Source organism: Uloborus diversus, chromosome 4 (genome assembly GCF_026930045.1).
Source record: "Uloborus diversus isolate 005 chromosome 4, Udiv.v.3.1, whole genome shotgun sequence".
NCBI lineage: Eukaryota > Metazoa > Arthropoda > Arachnida > Araneae > Uloboridae > Uloborus > Uloborus diversus.
Window position 1 is genome coordinate 61,297,610 of NC_072734.1, and position 17,650 is coordinate 61,315,259.

The window sequence follows — 17,650 nt, forward strand, 5'->3', positions numbered from 1 at the left end:
TATATAATTTGCGTAGTAAAAATTCACTAATTAAAACAGCAATTTTTTCTGAGAGAGAAAAACTTATTTGTTTATTATTATTATCAATATTCTGTTCTTTCTGAATTACCAAGCTATATTGAGCTGGAACTATTACTTTTTGAAACTCATTTTAAAAATAAGTCTAGGTCAAAATTGATCTGAATAATCTCATTGATATCAGTTATTTCACCCTACATTATGAAATTTTTTCTTTTCTATTTAAAATTGGAAAATGTGATTAGCTGACAAGCGCTACTTTGCATGCATGAAAGTATCCTCTTGAAAACCTTCAATAAAATAGCTGTTCTGAAATTGTCCCTTGATGTTCTATCGAATATATAAATTTCATGAATGTTGAGAATTGAAAATATTTGTCATCGCGTAGAGTCGTTTTTCAAAAATCTGAGTGAAAGACACCTGTTTTAGCAGTTACGGGTTTCACTAATTTCAAAAGATTTGACGGTGAACAGTTCGACGTAATTTCAGAATTTTACTCATAAGAGATGGGAGTTCCCACGGCAGTTTTGATCTTACTTTAACCAACGTATATCTCACTGAAATTGTAGTTTTTTTTTTTTAACAGTTCTTAGGGTAATGTTGATAAATCTATGAGAAAATTAAATTTCATTAAGATACTTTTCTACTTTATTTCCACCCTGGCCCGTGATTTCGAATTTTTCCAGTGAAAGGGGAGAGGGAGGATAACGGGCGTATGTATAACCAATGCAAATTTCATAGGATTGCTATAAAAACCACTCCCACTTGTATATAAAAAAAAATTCAAAGTCGAGGGCCATTCCGCCTGATCCCCTAAATGACTGACCTGTCGCTACCGTAATAGTATGCTAGAGTGAAGGAGTTATTTGTTTTTACTTCATTACGCCAAAAAATACAAACCGCCTATTCTCTTGCCATATTCAAATTGCGCCTCACTATTCTTTCATTCGCGTTTAGAACAGTTTAGTTTTACTTCCATACCAATTTTTTGTCTGAATCCTTGCGTTACATCTTGATCCTTTATGTTACATCTTGAGTATTATTATTAATCAGATTAAACGAGAAAGAGAATTCCGTTGCAGCAGCCTTTCACATGTTTACGTTTGTAATAGTATACAGAAAAACGTATGTTTTTCTGAAAACTATTTATTTTCTGGAATTAATCTGATGTTTACGAATTAAGACAGGAGAAAACGTTTGGAATTTTTGAAGGAACTTACTTTGAAAGGCAATTAATATTCTTTCGCAACTTTTATGCTGGAAAGCATCGACGTACATTTAAATTTTTCGTACAAATTGAACTAGCGAATTTCAGGCCGGCGACATTTTGGACCGGCGACATTTTGGGATGGAGACATTTTGGGCCGGCGACATTTTGTACTGGCGACATTTTGGACCGGCGACATTTTGGACTAGCGACATTTCGGGCCGGCGACATTGTGGACCGGCGACATTTTGGGCCGGCGACATTTTGGCCGCGACATTTTGGGCATATACCGAAATTAATGTTGAACTTTCTATACCTTATCTTATGCATTTTGTACTGAAGAATCGAAAATTCAAATAATAGAAACATAGCAACCCAGAGAATTCAACAAAATAACTTTCCTTCAAAGTGCAGGCGCTAAAGGGAGTTGAGTATGCAAAATATGAGGGCCGCATTCTGTAAATTGTTTAGAACTTCGAAAAGCTTGCAGATTATGATTCTGGGTGTTGCCAGGAGGCTTGTTGGTCCATTAATTTTTTATACCCCGTTCTCTTAGGTACTAAGTAAATTAATTGAGCAAAATCATCTGAACCATTTTAATGATTGTCCTTGTTTCAATGTCCCGTTGTTTCTTAAAATTTAAGATATTTAAAGCTAGGTAATTTAAAATAAAACAAAACAAAAAAATAAATAAATAAATAAATAAATAAAGAATAATTTTTGTTGAAAAAAATTATTTTAAACCAAAAATCAAATTTTTACATAGGTCTTCAAAAGCAAAGTATAAAAATCTACCTTTTTTATTTTGACAATTTTTGATGCATTTGCAAAGCAAAATACAATTTAATTGTAATTTTTTACAAAAACGAGTCTTTGTTTGACAGTTGGATGAACATTTACAGGGCTGAATCAACAATTCTGGCAATGGTTGTCGCTTCGTCAGTTGCAGTGGGTACAATTCACCATTTCTTCTTTCGTAGCCAAATAAGGTATAATTAGCAGTGTTTGGTCAGCATTTATCCAAACATATGTTTGTGCTAAAGCTCTTAATAAATGTAAATGTAAAGTATCTGATGTGCAAATTATTTTTATTAAATTTAAACGGAAATTGATATTTTGCATAATTAATTTATGCCGAAGCTCATCAGCAGTTAAATTTTTTTTCGAGAAAAGATAAGTTTTCAATTCAGTTAATTGTTCCATACTAGGATCCAGATTTCCTAAATGTTGTAGAGCTTTTTGTACAAAATCCAATGATGCAACTTTTAAACCTTGTTTTTTTGAACCCAATCTGCTGGTCGAATCACACCACTTAGAGAGTGTAATGCTGCCAGAATATGACAAATGTTTTCTCCTAGTGATTGCGCTGCCAAATGACATCCTGAAACGAATTTCTTCTTGTATGAACCGTCAAACCATAGACCTAAACAACCAAGATGTGCTAACTTATTCCAAAAATTTATTCCCAAGATGAAAACATCTGTATCAGCGCTAATTATTACAATATGAGTAGTTAAGGATTTTGCAGCACGAAATATATCTTTGAAGAATGGCTCAACAAAGTCGCCAAATGCCAAAGGTGTTGAAATTTTTTAATGGAATTCGGTGAACAAGTGCCATACCATCAACAATAAAAATTTCAGAATTTTGTAAAGCGAAAATCTCCATCTGCGTGTTTGAACCGCACCTATAATGACTTTCAATTTCAAGAGCGAGTTCCGATTTTGGAGATTTCCTATAAAATCCTTCTGCGTCAAAAAGTTACTTGCAGTAATCCAAAATTTCATGAGCTGCTAAAATTTGTGTGTCAAATCCTTGTTGATAAGTCTTTTTCAAAAACCATATAGGTTTTTTAAAAAGACATATCTGTTTCCTCTTATAACTTTTAATTACTCCTAGTTTTTCTTCCTTTCTCATATGTAGTCACAAAGTTGTCAAATTTAATTTTTTTAATAGGGTCGGATAACTTTTTACTTTTTCGAACAAACCGCTCTTTTTGTACGTACTTAATGTACGTACTCCATTTTCTACAATATTTAGCAAACATTGAGAAGAAGATTCATCAGCAAGTTCACCGGTGTAAATATTTTGGAGCGAGCAACTTTCACTATCATTATAGAGAATGCAAGCAATAAAATATTTGACAATACTTTGAATATCTTTTCCGTCTTTATTGATCCTGGACTGCATCCATTCATTACGGTAATTAATGTTACTTGTAGAGCCTGCTTGCATTCCGATGTATGAAAAATAACCTCGTGTGTCGTGTATGCTGTTTTTAAACGGATAAAGAAGTGGCCATCTCCATTTTTTTAATACCAATCAAACCTCCAGTCATTGCTGAAGACTGCTCTAATGCTAAATTGGAACTTACTGCATTAAATCTACTTTCTGTTCGTTTGACGGACAGCATTCCTCTCTTCATATCATTTACAACTTCTAAAGGTAGTTTTATCATATCTTGTAAATGAAGAGTCATCCAACGAATGTAGTTTGTGTCATTTCTGGAGAAAAAGTATGGTAACATTTGTCTATTTGTTGACAAATGCAGTTCAAAATTATTACTCCTATCAGCCATAAGTGAACCTAACAAAATTTCAACCATTTCACAATTTGTTCAAATATTTAAATATTTCGTTTTCAGTGCTCTTGGTGCATAAAATTTTCAAAAAACTCATCAAAATATCTGTAATTATTCTTTTATATTAATTAATTTCTCAATTAGGCCTGTATGATTTTTATCAACTGTATTCCCTCTTATTTCTTTCAGACAAGTATTTAGCAAATGCATCAATAATGATTGTCAAAATAAAAAAGATTGATTTTTATACTTTGCTTTTGAAGACCTATGTAAAAATGTGACTTTTGGTATTGAATAAATTTTTTAACAAAAAATATTCTTTTAATTATTTTTTGTTTTATTTTAAACTAGCAGTACCCGCAAAGCGATGCCCATGCTAAAAATTTAATTGAAGTCCATTGAATAAAAAGAATTGATGACCCCTCCGCCTCTGGTGTGAAATGATCGTTTTTCTTTGTACAAAATGCGTACACACCTTTTCAAAAAAAAAAAAAAAACTATTTAAATTTCTTTGGTGTTTAAAAATTTTCGTCAAATCACTAAATTAGATTTACAGTTGCTTTAAAACTATTTAGACAGTAAAGCCGCTTTTGCTGCATAAAAAATTAAAATATAAATATATCGGCGAAATATTTAAAATATTTCGCCGAATTAACAAAAAAAGACATCAAATAATATCTTTCAAATGTAAAAATAATTCTGCAGCTCTATTGTTTATCACCAAACTTGCCCAGCAACTACGCTATCATAATCCATCCGTCTAACGGGAAAAAAAACGTACCGTGGAACATTCAAAAATCATCATCAGAAAAAAAGAAAAAAATGTCGTACATTTCACTCAATAAAAACAAATAAAAAGTTTCTTTTCTTTAAAAACAAATCGCCAAAACAATGAATTACATTAACGGTTGCCTTAAAACAATAATCCTAGATTGAACTGCTCAGAGCCTAACGTGCCAAGCGCCACACTACCGGAACCCAGCCCTTTTGTGAGTGAAGCGGATGTTTTTTCTTTGGCAATAATAAATGTTTCGCCAAACAAACAAAAAGGTATAAAATCACATTAACAATAGCTTTCAAATATTCATATATTAGGAGCTGCATTGCCCGGCTTTGCCCGGTCTACCTTGAGAACAAAAATTGTGTCAAGTGACATATATTCAACAATTAATTAAAATAATAACTTAATAACTTAAAGAATAACACCATGAAGAAATAATAAAAGAAAAAAAAACACCATGCAAAATTACCTTTCCAAACAATGACGACAGATATTAAAATATTTTTAAGAAATTAAAATGCGAAAGATGGATTTTAAAAGCGTAACCAAGGAATATAGATAAAGGGAGAAGAAGTTCCACTTTGAGACCAGTTTGTAAGCTCCACAGAGAAAAAAAAATACTAACGGAAACATGATTTGAGACAAAAGTCGACATTTAGGAACAAATTCGTTGCCAACGGTGAACTGGCTTGCCATTTCCTCGCGGGAGTCGGGGAGACATGCCCCCCATGGAAGTTCTAAAGCCTTTTGTATCTAAAGATTTGAAGAGTTCCAGATGTTCAATCGTTCTTCTCTTTTAACTAATGTACTCATTTGCTACTGTTGAAAAACCGCAACTGATACTGCAATTTTTCTCTTTGAGTGGGCCTGGAAGAAGTGTCATCGCGCCGTTCGACCCCTGAGCGTTGTGCGAACTGATGCATCTACTAATCAGAATGAATTCGCCCTAAATTTCCCCTTTTACTGATCATTGAGGGAAGAAACATTATTTGTTTCCACTTTTGCTGATTTATATCATTGAGGTTGTAAAAACAAAATAACCTTTTTGGTCTGCTACGGGAGTTGTTTTAGGGGAGTATTCTTCTTTTTTTTTATTTAAAGAAATAGTTTAAACGAAGAAATAAATTTAAAAGTAGTAAATATTTTGTTTGCTTAATATTTCCCCTTTGACAGGAACACCAAGTGTGCCAGCATCTACTTTACAGCACAAAAAAAAATGTTGTATTTTTGGTGCCCAGAGTTTGAGGACTGAATTTAGATATGTTTGGGGCTCTGAATCAAAATATGAAATTAGTTTTTCTCTAGCAGCTCTAGTTTTCAGATAATTTCAGCTGTTTTACCCAAATTATGCAGTTTTAACTCCATTTTATGCATTTCTAAATCAAAGTGTAGGCTTCTGAAATAAGAACTGCCTCCAGCATATTTGCTCTGCTATAATCAGTTTGCAGTCTAGTTACATTCAGAAAAACTCACTACATGGAGTAAATATCTAGCAAGTTTAGTAACAAGGCTTCAACGAATTACGGTCAACTTGTAAGTTCTTGCAATGCATATATTCGCTTTGCGTGATGTGTGACGAATTGGATCTTTGTATGCAATATTTTCAGGGCCCGACTAATGTAGACCCTAAACAAACTTTTTTGGGGGTCCTCTACAGTCAAACCTTATAAACAAAAGCATTAATAAAGAATCAGGGGTGGTAGTTCCAGGGGTGTTCAGGTGTTAAATCACTTATTTAAAGCAACCCACACTTGTACACATGAAAAACTGTAGATAAATTCAGGAGAGTACCTTAATTTTCTTAAATAGGAACTACAGCAATTTTAGTATTTTTGGGGCTCTTAAAAATTGGGGACCCATGGCCAACAGCCTAATTGGTCTGGTTGGTAATTGAGCTCTGATTCTTTTGTATAATACACTATCAATAAAACTTCGAATCAAGATATTTTAGTATTTTAAACATGGAATATTTTCTTGTTTATTTCTGCTGTTTTTTTCATTTTGCAATTCCATTGTCGTAGAATGAAACAATATGGTTGACTGTCCCACGGACTATCTGTTTTAGGAATTGCTCAGAAAGTGTTAGGTATCGTAAAAGTAACCATAAATTGAACAAACAATATGAATCAAATTTTATTTTGGCGTCTAGGTCCTTAGTATCTGCAAATATACCTTATACAGTGCAACCTCTCTGAACAGCCACCTCTTCGTTCCGCAAAATTTCGGCCGTTCAAAATGGGTGGCCGATTTAAAGGGTTTTGGTTACAGTTGCAATGTTATTCTATATTACGCAATATAAGTTAGTCTAATACATAGAATGAAATTTGAGACTGTTCTAAAATGGAAGTAGTATATTATTCAATTATTGTTTACATTTTTTTGAAGAAAGGATACAATTTGGGACTTGAGTTTTCAATCTTCTCCTACAATTGTTTACAAAATCGAATTCAAAATGTTGCTTGTTGCAATTCAAATGTTTTTCAGTTCAAAATGACAAAAAAAAAAAAAAAAAAAAAATGCTCTAACCAATTTATTTGTCATTGCATCTGAGCAGATTTCTAGTGAAATATAGTGTTGTAATTAATTTGTTGACAATAAGAAATGTAATGATATGGAAGCAAACTAATGAACTAATCATGTAAATATTCTTATTTTATGTAATAAAGTGTTTCAGTGTATTATGAATTTTATTGACTTAAATTTTTAATGCAATCTTTATTTTTGATGCAAACAATACAATTGGGAAAATGAGAATACATACCAAACTGATTGAAGTCAAGATAAATTTAATATAAAAGGAAATAACTAATGAAATTGCCTATTGATCATTAGAATATTAGCTCTATATAGGCTGTAGTACGCATTATGTAGCATAAAAAAACATTGTATTATGGAAAACATTGAATGATTTCACCAGAAATGAATTGAATTTGTGGGATCAAAGCTATTTTTTAAATTAGACATCTTTCATTACTTTTCATCATTGAAAGACTATCACTCATTATCATGTTACCGACCTTTTTTTTTTTTTTTTGCACAATCTAAAACACTTTCACTTTTATTAGAACCTGTTGAATTTGTCAAAGTGAAGTTTCAGTACGAGTTCTCTCGAGTACATTTCTGGACGAAAATAGTTTTAAACATGAGTTCTTAATTGTTTCCATCCAGGTATAACTATTTTGAATAGTTTCATACGGCGAAATGGATCAAGCTTCTTCTCTTCCTACTTAATCATGGAAAATTATCGAACTTTATCGAATATCGGAGTAACTTGCACGCTTAACAAGGGGACCCACTAATGATTTTTGGAAAACTGCTGAACTATCCTAGCCGCTGATACTTTTTAGGAAACTCTGTAAAGATACATTTACCGGGCTTCCCCCCCTTCCCCATCTCTCTTCTTATTAGTTTTCTCTTCTCTTCCTTTCCTCCGAAAACACAATCACTACCCCATCACCCCCAGAGGCACGGAAGAAAAAGCTATGTACGCAAGGTTAGTCCCCCCATCCCCCCCCCCCCGGAGATCATCAGTGAAATTGTTAATGAGGTCTAAGGATATCAATGATGCAATACTATAATAAGGTTTAAGGTGAGCTAAATGATGGTTTTTCTTGATCGTTGGCGGTCTGTGATGAATTTCCCCTACTGAATGGAAAACTGGTACTCGGCCCCGCTTAAACGAATACCGTGAGTTCCAAGAAATATTATTCGATTAAGTGGGGAAATTTTATTTATTTTTTCTGATTGACAACGTTTGTCTTAAAACATTATAATAAATCAATTTCTAAGTAATAGAAGAAACATTTTATTAAAAAGCGTTTTAAAAAAGCTAAGTAAATAAAAGTACGTATGAAAATTATATGTCACTTACAACTGTGGATAGTGAATCTTTGTTTCGACACCTTTTTTCAGTTAATATTTTTTGGAGACAGTCCATAATAGTGAATTCTTTGCTCAAGGTATTTTGAGAACACCTTTCTAACTTCAATTACCGTGTTTTACGCAATTAATATCTATCAATTTCTTATCTTCTGCAATGTTTATATTTTGCTGTGTTTTTTAATTTAATTATCAACTGTCTGTTGGTAGTGGCAACGATAAAAGAAAATAAATAGAATAGTGGATATGCTTTGATAGATTATGAATGTTTTTTCCCCGCCGGTTGTTTGCCGAAAAATACAATTTTTAATTTTTGCGTCAGTAATTGCTCTTAATTAATTTTTAATGTATTCAAAAATTTTCTCAGCTAAAACATATGCGAAAGCTGATCACAATTATTCGATTAACCGGGGACATTGTTCGATTAAGCGGGATCCCTAACATTGCGAAATGTCTAACATTGGGAAATATTCGGTTCCTGGAGATTTTATTCGTACAAGCGGGGTTTTCGTTACAAGATTAAGCGGGGCTGACAACATTGTGTTTCCATTGCAAACCAAGTGCGCAGAACAAAAATTAACTTATTTTGTAAACAAACAAATAACAGAATTTTTTAAAAAATACCAAGAACTTTTCATAATGAACTCAAAAGTACAAAATAATTTTTCTGAGTCACAAAGGACAATTTAAGAATTCCTGTAGTTTTCGAAAATGATACCACAAACGAAGAAAAGTGCGGCTCACGTCATGAAGTGGATTTATTATTATCTAGCTTTCAATCATAACTTTGAGCGTTGAAACATGCATATTTTTCTTATTGGGAAAGTTTGGTTTGAAATGACTAGAACCGCACTTTTCTTCGTTTGTGGTGTCATTTTCTTAGAATTTTCGAAAAAATACAAGAATTCTTAAATTGCCCTTTCTGATCTAGAAAAGTTATTTTGTCCTTTTGAGTGCATTATGAAAAGTGCTTGGTATTTTTAAAAACATTCTGTTCTTTTATTCTTTTTAGTGTTAATGTATTTCAGAAATAGAATAATTTTACCCTTACGTTTTTAATATAAATGCTCCCCACTAAAAGGGGAAAAACCTATGTACGTGTATAAAACTTTAAGCAGTAGGCACTAAAATTTAATCCTTGTTCCTCTGTAGGATTTATGTTTGCTAATTTCATGCTTGCTTCAGAGGAGCCTTGATTCAAAATTTTCATTATGATTGCTTTTAACATTGGTGTTGAAAGGCAACGAAGTTTGTAACAATGGGTTTTATATTTAAACATTTAATGGGGAAATTACATGAAACTTGCTGTTTTCCATCTTAACTGAAATAATTATTTTATTTTAGAATTTTATTTTTTCAGCGCTAAGTTGTACCTTAAGATTACGCAAATCATTTAGTGAAATCTCGAAGTCTCTAAGTGGTCTAAAAGAAGAGATATAAGCAAAACCAGGCCTCAGATTTCTCCGAGACAGTCAGGCCAAGTATAATAAAACCGCTTAAATAACACCACAAACGAAGAAAAGTGCGGCTCAAATCATGAAGAGAATTTCTTATCATTATCTAGCTTTCAATCATAACTTTGAGTGTTCAAACAGGCATATTTTTCTTATTGGAGAAACGCTTTTTGTGTTCTCAAGAAGCATTATAATATTGAATGCAAAATAAACCTAATATTTACTCTTTGTTACGCTTTAGTAGTTCAAAAAAAAAAAAAACTCTTAAATACAGAACGTCATGTAACACTTTTATCTCTGTACTTTTCTGAAAAACCTTCTTCATATAAAAACGCTGTCCGAAAAGGTGATTTTCAGGAAAAAGTTATAAAGGTCACTATATATGTGTTGTGGAAAAGGTCTGCGGACTGATTTCTAGTTGATAAGAATACAATGCGAACATTTATCGCTTGAAATCTGAAGACTTTTATTGTCCTAAAGTTAAAATTGCGGAATAAAACGCAAATGCGTATATTGACTACGAACGATAAAATTAAAAATTTTTAAAAACCCCAATTGAGTCGCAACTGCAGAATCAAGAGGGAAAATTGAAAATCCTTTTAAAAGTCTTATATTATTTAAAATCAAAGTCAAGTTTTTTTTTTTTTTGCTATTAAATAGAAACTGGCAACAGATAAAAACTTTGAATCACTGCTTTTAATTTCCTTGTTGGCCAACAAAGAATGGGGTCGTTTCCAAAATTTTAAAAGTATTTTTTTCTGAAAGAGCAAGCTTAAAAACACAGGATCTGACCATTTTTTTTTAAAATAATTTGTTTAAGTTTAATATTTAAAAAAAATGCTAAAATCTGCGCGCTTTCATTGTTTACATTTCTTGCCTATGACATCACAAATGATGAAATGCCATTCTGTGTTGCCATTCACAGAGCAAAATATTTAATTCGCATCTTTACTCACGTGTATTGGCAACGATATGGTTAATAGCAAGCGCAGAGCGCAATTTTAATTCGCTTGTTGATTATCATAATGTGGAAACGCGGTACAAAGATGCGTCAAAGAGCATCATTTGTGACGTCACCAAGACCACACCTTGTTTGAAAAATTGGACATATTAAAAAATTAATTAAAAAATAACTGTAGGGAAAATGAAAGAATTTTCTGGGTTATGTTATTTATTTATTTATTTTTTTGCTTATTCTATCAATTTTAGTGACTAAAAGTACTACTTTTGACTGAAGGAAACGACCCCATTCGGTTTTCAATCGTGTGAATAAAGGCTTAGCCGTTATTAAAATCTGCTTTAAAAAACGTCATAATTCGAATTTTATGAAAGATAGAAGCTCCAAACACATTTTATCAGACACGGAAAAAAATTCTCTTTATTTTGGTATTAAATTTTGAAATTTTTAACTATGTTCTCACTGCAAAAATCGCGAAAAACATTTTAGAGGTTTTTAATTAATATCTTTGTTAATTAATGTCATCCAAAGACTCAACCTAGCTAAAAACACTCTCGATAAACTCTCCTTTCGAAATTTTTTTAAAATAAAGCTGTCAATCCATTTTGGCGCTAGAGTGCGACAGACAGATACACACACATACACATGACGGGAGCTCAGATTTTAAGAAAATGCATAGGTACTTGAATAATTGCAAATTGCCTATCTCTACTATATCAGTGATATAATTGATTCACGTGCTTTAAGAATTACTGCGGAACTTAGAATTGGATAGGGAGAATGTTCATCCATCTCAATTTTTCAGCCTGGCAAATTGATTTGAGAAGGTAATTCAATAAATGAATTTTTTTTTGGAGATCTTCTAACAATTGTTTTACAACAACATAAGGGGTATTTAGCACGTTTGGGAACAAATAACAGACGTGTTTAGCGTTTATCAAAAGTCTAGAACATTGTGACTGCAAAAATCCACAGTGAAAAACACACGAACACAATGAAAAAGTATGCTTTGGTTTTTCCAGTAACTAAAATAAAATATTTAGATTTCGGATGTTTAGTTCTGATGTAAATTAGTATGCTAATTAATTAATATGTTGAAGTTTGCAGATCGTTTATTTAGTACTTTTGATATAAAGTTATCTTACCAACCCACTAGTACTCTCTTTTTAGAATTAAGAGAGGGGGGGATATGTAAGAGGTAAAAATGTCGCGTAAAAATTAATAAGTGAAAGGGGGGGGGGGTGTTCACAAGCGGTTTCTTTATAATATCTGATACCAGGGTCCACCGACTGATGACAAGCCCTGGTGTTAAGCAAATTGTGATTTAAAAAAAGGACAAAAGAGAAAAAAAATTTGGAAGTGAAAAACAACGCATGTTTTCTTTTTTCCTGCAAAATTAATTTATTTTAAGGATTCAAAATTTTTACTCGTTTCATACTTTTGCGCCATTCTAATTTCGCCCTATTTCTTTTAAATCACGTGTCGCTAACGTAATAACTTACGCTTGACGATTCTACAATGACTTTTTTACTACCCTTTAGCAATGAACCATGGGACAAATGAGGCTTAATTACCTCCCTTTCAGCGCTTTCACAGAGGGGAGAGAATAGAGAAAACATCTTCACCTCCGGATTCGCATTGCAAATGCAGCGACATCAGCATTGGCGATTTAGTGCCTTTTCGATCATTCAAGCACGGTTTTTCTCAAACTTGTTTCGCCAACCTGTTCCTGGATGTCGGCTTTTTTGTCGAACCACTATTCCGTCAGGGGTCGAAAGGAAGGTTACATACGTTTCTACCGAAGTGGGACATCTTTGCGTGTGAAATATCTTTGCGTAACCATGGAAACATGAAATCAAATAAGTTTAAGAAATCAGATGCAAAATAAGAAAATATACAAAGAATTCAAAAAGTGCAACCATGGAAACGCGAAAATAAAATGGTTGACAACCTGAATCAAAATGACATATTTCAAAATTGATTTAAAAATGGTTGTAACTTTTTTTTCTTTGAAGATAGAAGCTAATTTTTTCGACCATAGGTCGAGAGCGATCTGGAGTAAAAAATCTCGCTTTTTCCAATGCTGTCAAAAAAAAAAAAACTGTGGGACAATTCCTTTACTTTTTATTGAAAGATTTCATAAAGAAAATAGTGTCTAAATTTCAGCTCAGCCTAAAAAAGTTCGAGCTAAAAAAGCAAATTACTGCCGCCGTAATTAAGTTAGAGCATTGAAATAAATTGTTTAGAATGCAGAAAATTCTACCCTTTTTAACGATATATAATATTAATATGTGTAAGTAATTTTTCACCCCTTTAATAGCCAATAATAGGCAATTAACGTAAAATTTGGGCCTAAATTTGAATAAAAAAGAAATATTTATCGGAATTTTTCGAATTATAGCCTATGTTACTCAGTAAGAAAGCACCTTTCATATAATGAAAGAATTTTTCAAATAGGTGCAACGGTTCCGAAGATTACCTCGAACATATACAGGGGTCTGTCCAGGATTTTTCACAAGGTCCGTTTTTTGTGAAAAATCAATTATTTTTGTGAAAAATTAATTTTGTAAAAAATCAAATTTTGCAAAAAAAAAAAAAAAAAATTTTTTTTTTTTTTTGCAAAAACGAAATTTTTGAATTTTGAGATGGCGCAAACTGCATCATTGACACTTAATGTTGAGTGTTTTCCCTCTTTTCTGTTGAGAATATCATTCTTGAGTGTTTTTCGAGTATTGGAGTACAAGAGGGCAGCATCGCTTTCTGGAAGATGGACACCCCTCAAGTATCAATATTTATATAGCATTCTATATTGTTAAATTATACTAGAAATGTTATATGTATAGCATTTAAAATAATTGTAATAAAGAAATTCAGGCAAGGGGTGAGCATTTAACTTTTTGAACCAGGACATTGTTAAAAAAGCACAGAATTTCGTTTAAAACTTATAAACTCCATGATTTTTACAAAAATAAAAAATATTTTAATTGTTTACCCCTTAACAAAAGGTACTAAACATCGAAAATTCGAAAAATCAGATTTCCATAGCGGATGCAAAGAGATCGCAATCCTCAAAGTGAAAGCACCAAAAGTATAAAAACGGCTTGTAAAATAAATATTTCTGATAAAATTATTTTAGAATTGCACTTTAGAGTCCTATGATAAACATTTCATTAATGTTTGGACACAGTTGAATCAAAAAAATAATAATAAATAAATAAATAAAATAAATAAAAATTGAAAATGACCATCGATTCAGCATTTAAATTTTTGACTCATAAAAGAAAATGGAATTCCGCTTTAAAAACTTAAAATAAGCGTTGTTACAAAAATAAAAGAGACTTTTCATTTATTTGCATCCTAATAAAGCGAAGTTAGCATTAAAAAAGAATAAAGTATGATTCTCATATCGAATGTAAAAAGATTGTGCTTTTCAAAATGTAGGTATTTAAAGAAAAAAACGATAAATAAAAGAGTTTATTTAAAATTAATTATTCCTTCTAGCATCGAAAAATCAAACACAAAAAACATTCTTCCAAAATATCCATTAAACATCGTCCCGCCAGATGCTAAGTGGCGATAAACAGTTAAACATTGCACCCGCCAGATGCTAAGTGGCAATAAGTTTAAAGTTGGTACCCTATATGAAGCGATCACACCCCCCCCCCCTATCCCTACTATCCTTTGCAGTTCTAAGTTCATTTTGCTGTATATTATTGTTTATTAAATCATGAGCGGGGAGAAAAGTGCTTACGACTAACTCTTTCAGAGAGGTTTACAACAACACCGCTGCATAAAACAAACAAGCAAAATTACAAACAAAACTGACTTTCAGCTGTTAAAATCTGTCATAGAAATCAACGACAAGCATTATATTTATTTGGCCTTAGTAGTTATTTATCGCTTGCAGGAGCATCACAAGAGCGCCTTTTTTTTTCTTTTGCAAAATTAGCAGATTTCGTATAAGTTGATACCTCTAATTAAAAAAGGTTCCTAACATGCTGCCGTTATTTTGATTTGAGATTTGCTCCTCCAATAAACAATTTTTGAAAGATCCGTTTTTGTTTATCAGAATTTTGTGAAGGGTCCGTTTTGGTTGGTCGGGATTTTGTGAAAGGTCCGTTTTGGTTGATCTGATTTTTGTGAAGGGTCCGTTAATGGACCCAAATTTCCTCTGGCCAGACCCCTGATATAAACACACAAAAATCCGCCCTCTCTTTTTATAATATTAGTAAAGATTACATAGCTTTAAATATCTTAAATTTTAAGAAACAATGGGACATTGAAACTAGGACAATCATTAAAATGGATCAGATGAGTTTGCTCAGTTCATTTACTTAGTGCCTAAGGGAGCGGGGTAAAAAAAATTAATGGATCAACAAGTCTCCTAGCAACATCCAGAATCGTAATCTGCAAGCTTTTCTGAGTTCAAAACAATTTACGAAATGCAGTCCTCATATTTTGCATACTCAACTCCATACAGGGCTCGCTCTATTATGCCTTTGGAAAGTAAAACTCGTGAAGTTTATCACTTCCCATCAACACCTTCTTCTCCTTTTGCTGGAGTGTGGAATTCCAAAAACACTTGTTTATTGAAGTTTTCAACCTGATCTGTTGTCCCCAACAGTATTTTTTTTTCCTTTTCAATGGACTTTCATAGAATTTTTTTCTTAAAAATTGTGCATTTGAGGCATTATTTTGAAATAGATGTATTTACACTAGGTTGCATAAGCATAGGGCAATGCCATTCTTTCATTTTAATGGGATCTTCCCAAAATGCACGGGGTGGGTTCTTGAAGATTTATTTTTATAATCTTTCTACTCAGATACATTTATAACGCCTCTACAAGTTTATTTCACGTATTAAAATGGGGAAACACAATTTAAAAATTTTGTCAAGTGTATTATCAAGTTCCATTTTCAAAAGAGAAATGTAGCATCACAGAAAATAGGAAAGAAAAAAGCAATTGCAATTTTTCAAATATTACACTTGAATGTGTCATTTTTTTAATGTGATGTATAAATGATTTAAATAGTAAAATCAAAATAGTACACAACCTTTTTTCCTTGCTGCTCTCCATTTCAATCTTAGAAAAATATTTTTTTTACAGAATTAATCACTATTATGCCCCCCTCCCATTCCCCCTCACTATTTCCATATACATCACTATTCCAAAAAGAATTTTTCATCACTAAAAAAAGGCAAGGAGTATTTTCACACCTTGAAACAATCCCGAGCAGTATTTTCGTTTCAAATGATTTATTACTATTTAGAGTAGAACGTTTCACAGAGAATATAGGAGAATTCTGATTTACACCAAACTTTACTCTTTGACAAAGTTGAACTATGCTTACCTTGAGAACCACTTTTAACAGAGAAACCTTTTTTTGCAGAAATATTGCTACTAAAAGCAGAGGACAGGCTGGATGATCTAGGCTGGAGGACACTCACAGACATTGAGCATGGATTCTTAGAGTGAGAACCCCCTCTACGAACTCTGGTCGGTACCTGGTTGCCTCGACTTCCGATCAACGGGAACTTGGCTATGGGAGACGACAAGACAGACGGGACACTGCTTGAGAACTCTGTTTTCACTTTAACCCCCAGAGCATCATTATCCGAGGTCGAGTGTGCGTCGTCTTTTGATCTTTCGGATGGGAGGTCACCCAAGATGGGTTTGACATCAGCATCAGCAGAATTACTCGATGCAACATTCTTGGCAACACTCGTCTGGAAGTTGATAACAGTTGCTAACCACTAAAAAAAAAACATGAAGGTTGTCTTAAAAATGCAGTGTACAACTTTTAGGAGATGAAGATTAAATCAAAATGACTACGGAATTTCATTCAGCCAAAATCGTTTTTTTTTAATATGAAATGAAATAACTTTATATGGTAATTTAAACTGTTTTAATGAGATGAATTTCGAATTCATAATTCAAATCCTACCTCATCCTGCTCTTCAGTAGGGCAGGCAGAAAGAGAAAATGACGGAATATTAGTGGGTGCATTGGCTTCCAAAATGAGAGGCGCAGTGATTCGTGGCAGTAGTTCTGGGGCATAAAGGTATTGCTCCTTTACGCTATTTGGAACCTGTAATAAATAGAAATAGATTTATATGATGAATAAAATTTAAAGTACACATACTTGGTCAGCATATTAAATTTTTAATTTACTATGCTGACTTGTTGTTTCCTATGACAATAATATTTTAATCATTCCATTCAAATAAAAAAGGCTTTTTTGCAGACGAATAGTTTTTCTTTTTTAATCAGTCTTAGTTGAAAGTAGATTACCATCTTAACAAAATGATACGTATGAGACAGTAAGAAGCAAAGGGGTCTAAGTGCCAAGATTAAAAATTTGGAGATAATCAGTACAAAAGGAAGGAGAACCTCTCCTCTGATTTGTGGCAAGAGTTAAAACCAATATGTTGGTAATAGTTATGTATGTGTCTCCCTTAAAACTATTCTATGCCTCACTCTAAAGGGAGACATACCTTAGAGATTGACAATCATTGATCTAAAGAAAACACAGCAGTAAAAATGCTGACCCTCTTTTAACAGGTTACAAATGTAATAACAACACAAAAATTGCAAAAAAAAAAAAGAATGGAATTGCAGACACAGATTTCATGGTTACAAGAAATCCGTTTGTTAATGCCAAAAAAAGAGTTTATCGATAAGACATCCAATAACAATTAAGAGTCAAGGTCAGCCTTTATTAGATATTTTTTCATCCAAAATTTTTTTCCCCTCTGTATTGAAAAATTCCT

General features: G+C 32.5%; 1 protein-coding gene across 1 annotated transcript in view; it reads right to left on the bottom strand.

Annotated features, from left to right (window-relative positions):
• The window catches only part of LOC129220002 (PHD finger protein 12-like), a 77,753-nt gene that overhangs the window by 26,485 nt on the left and 33,618 nt on the right, over window positions 1-17,650 (bottom strand). The window contains exons 8-9 of the mRNA XM_054854328.1: window positions 16,825-16,968; window positions 16,231-16,633 (exon numbers count right to left, since the gene is read on the bottom strand). Of these exons, the coding sequence (XP_054710303.1) occupies window positions 16,231-16,633; window positions 16,825-16,968 (547 nt within the window). The remainder of the gene's footprint in view (window positions 1-16,230; window positions 16,634-16,824; window positions 16,969-17,650) is intronic.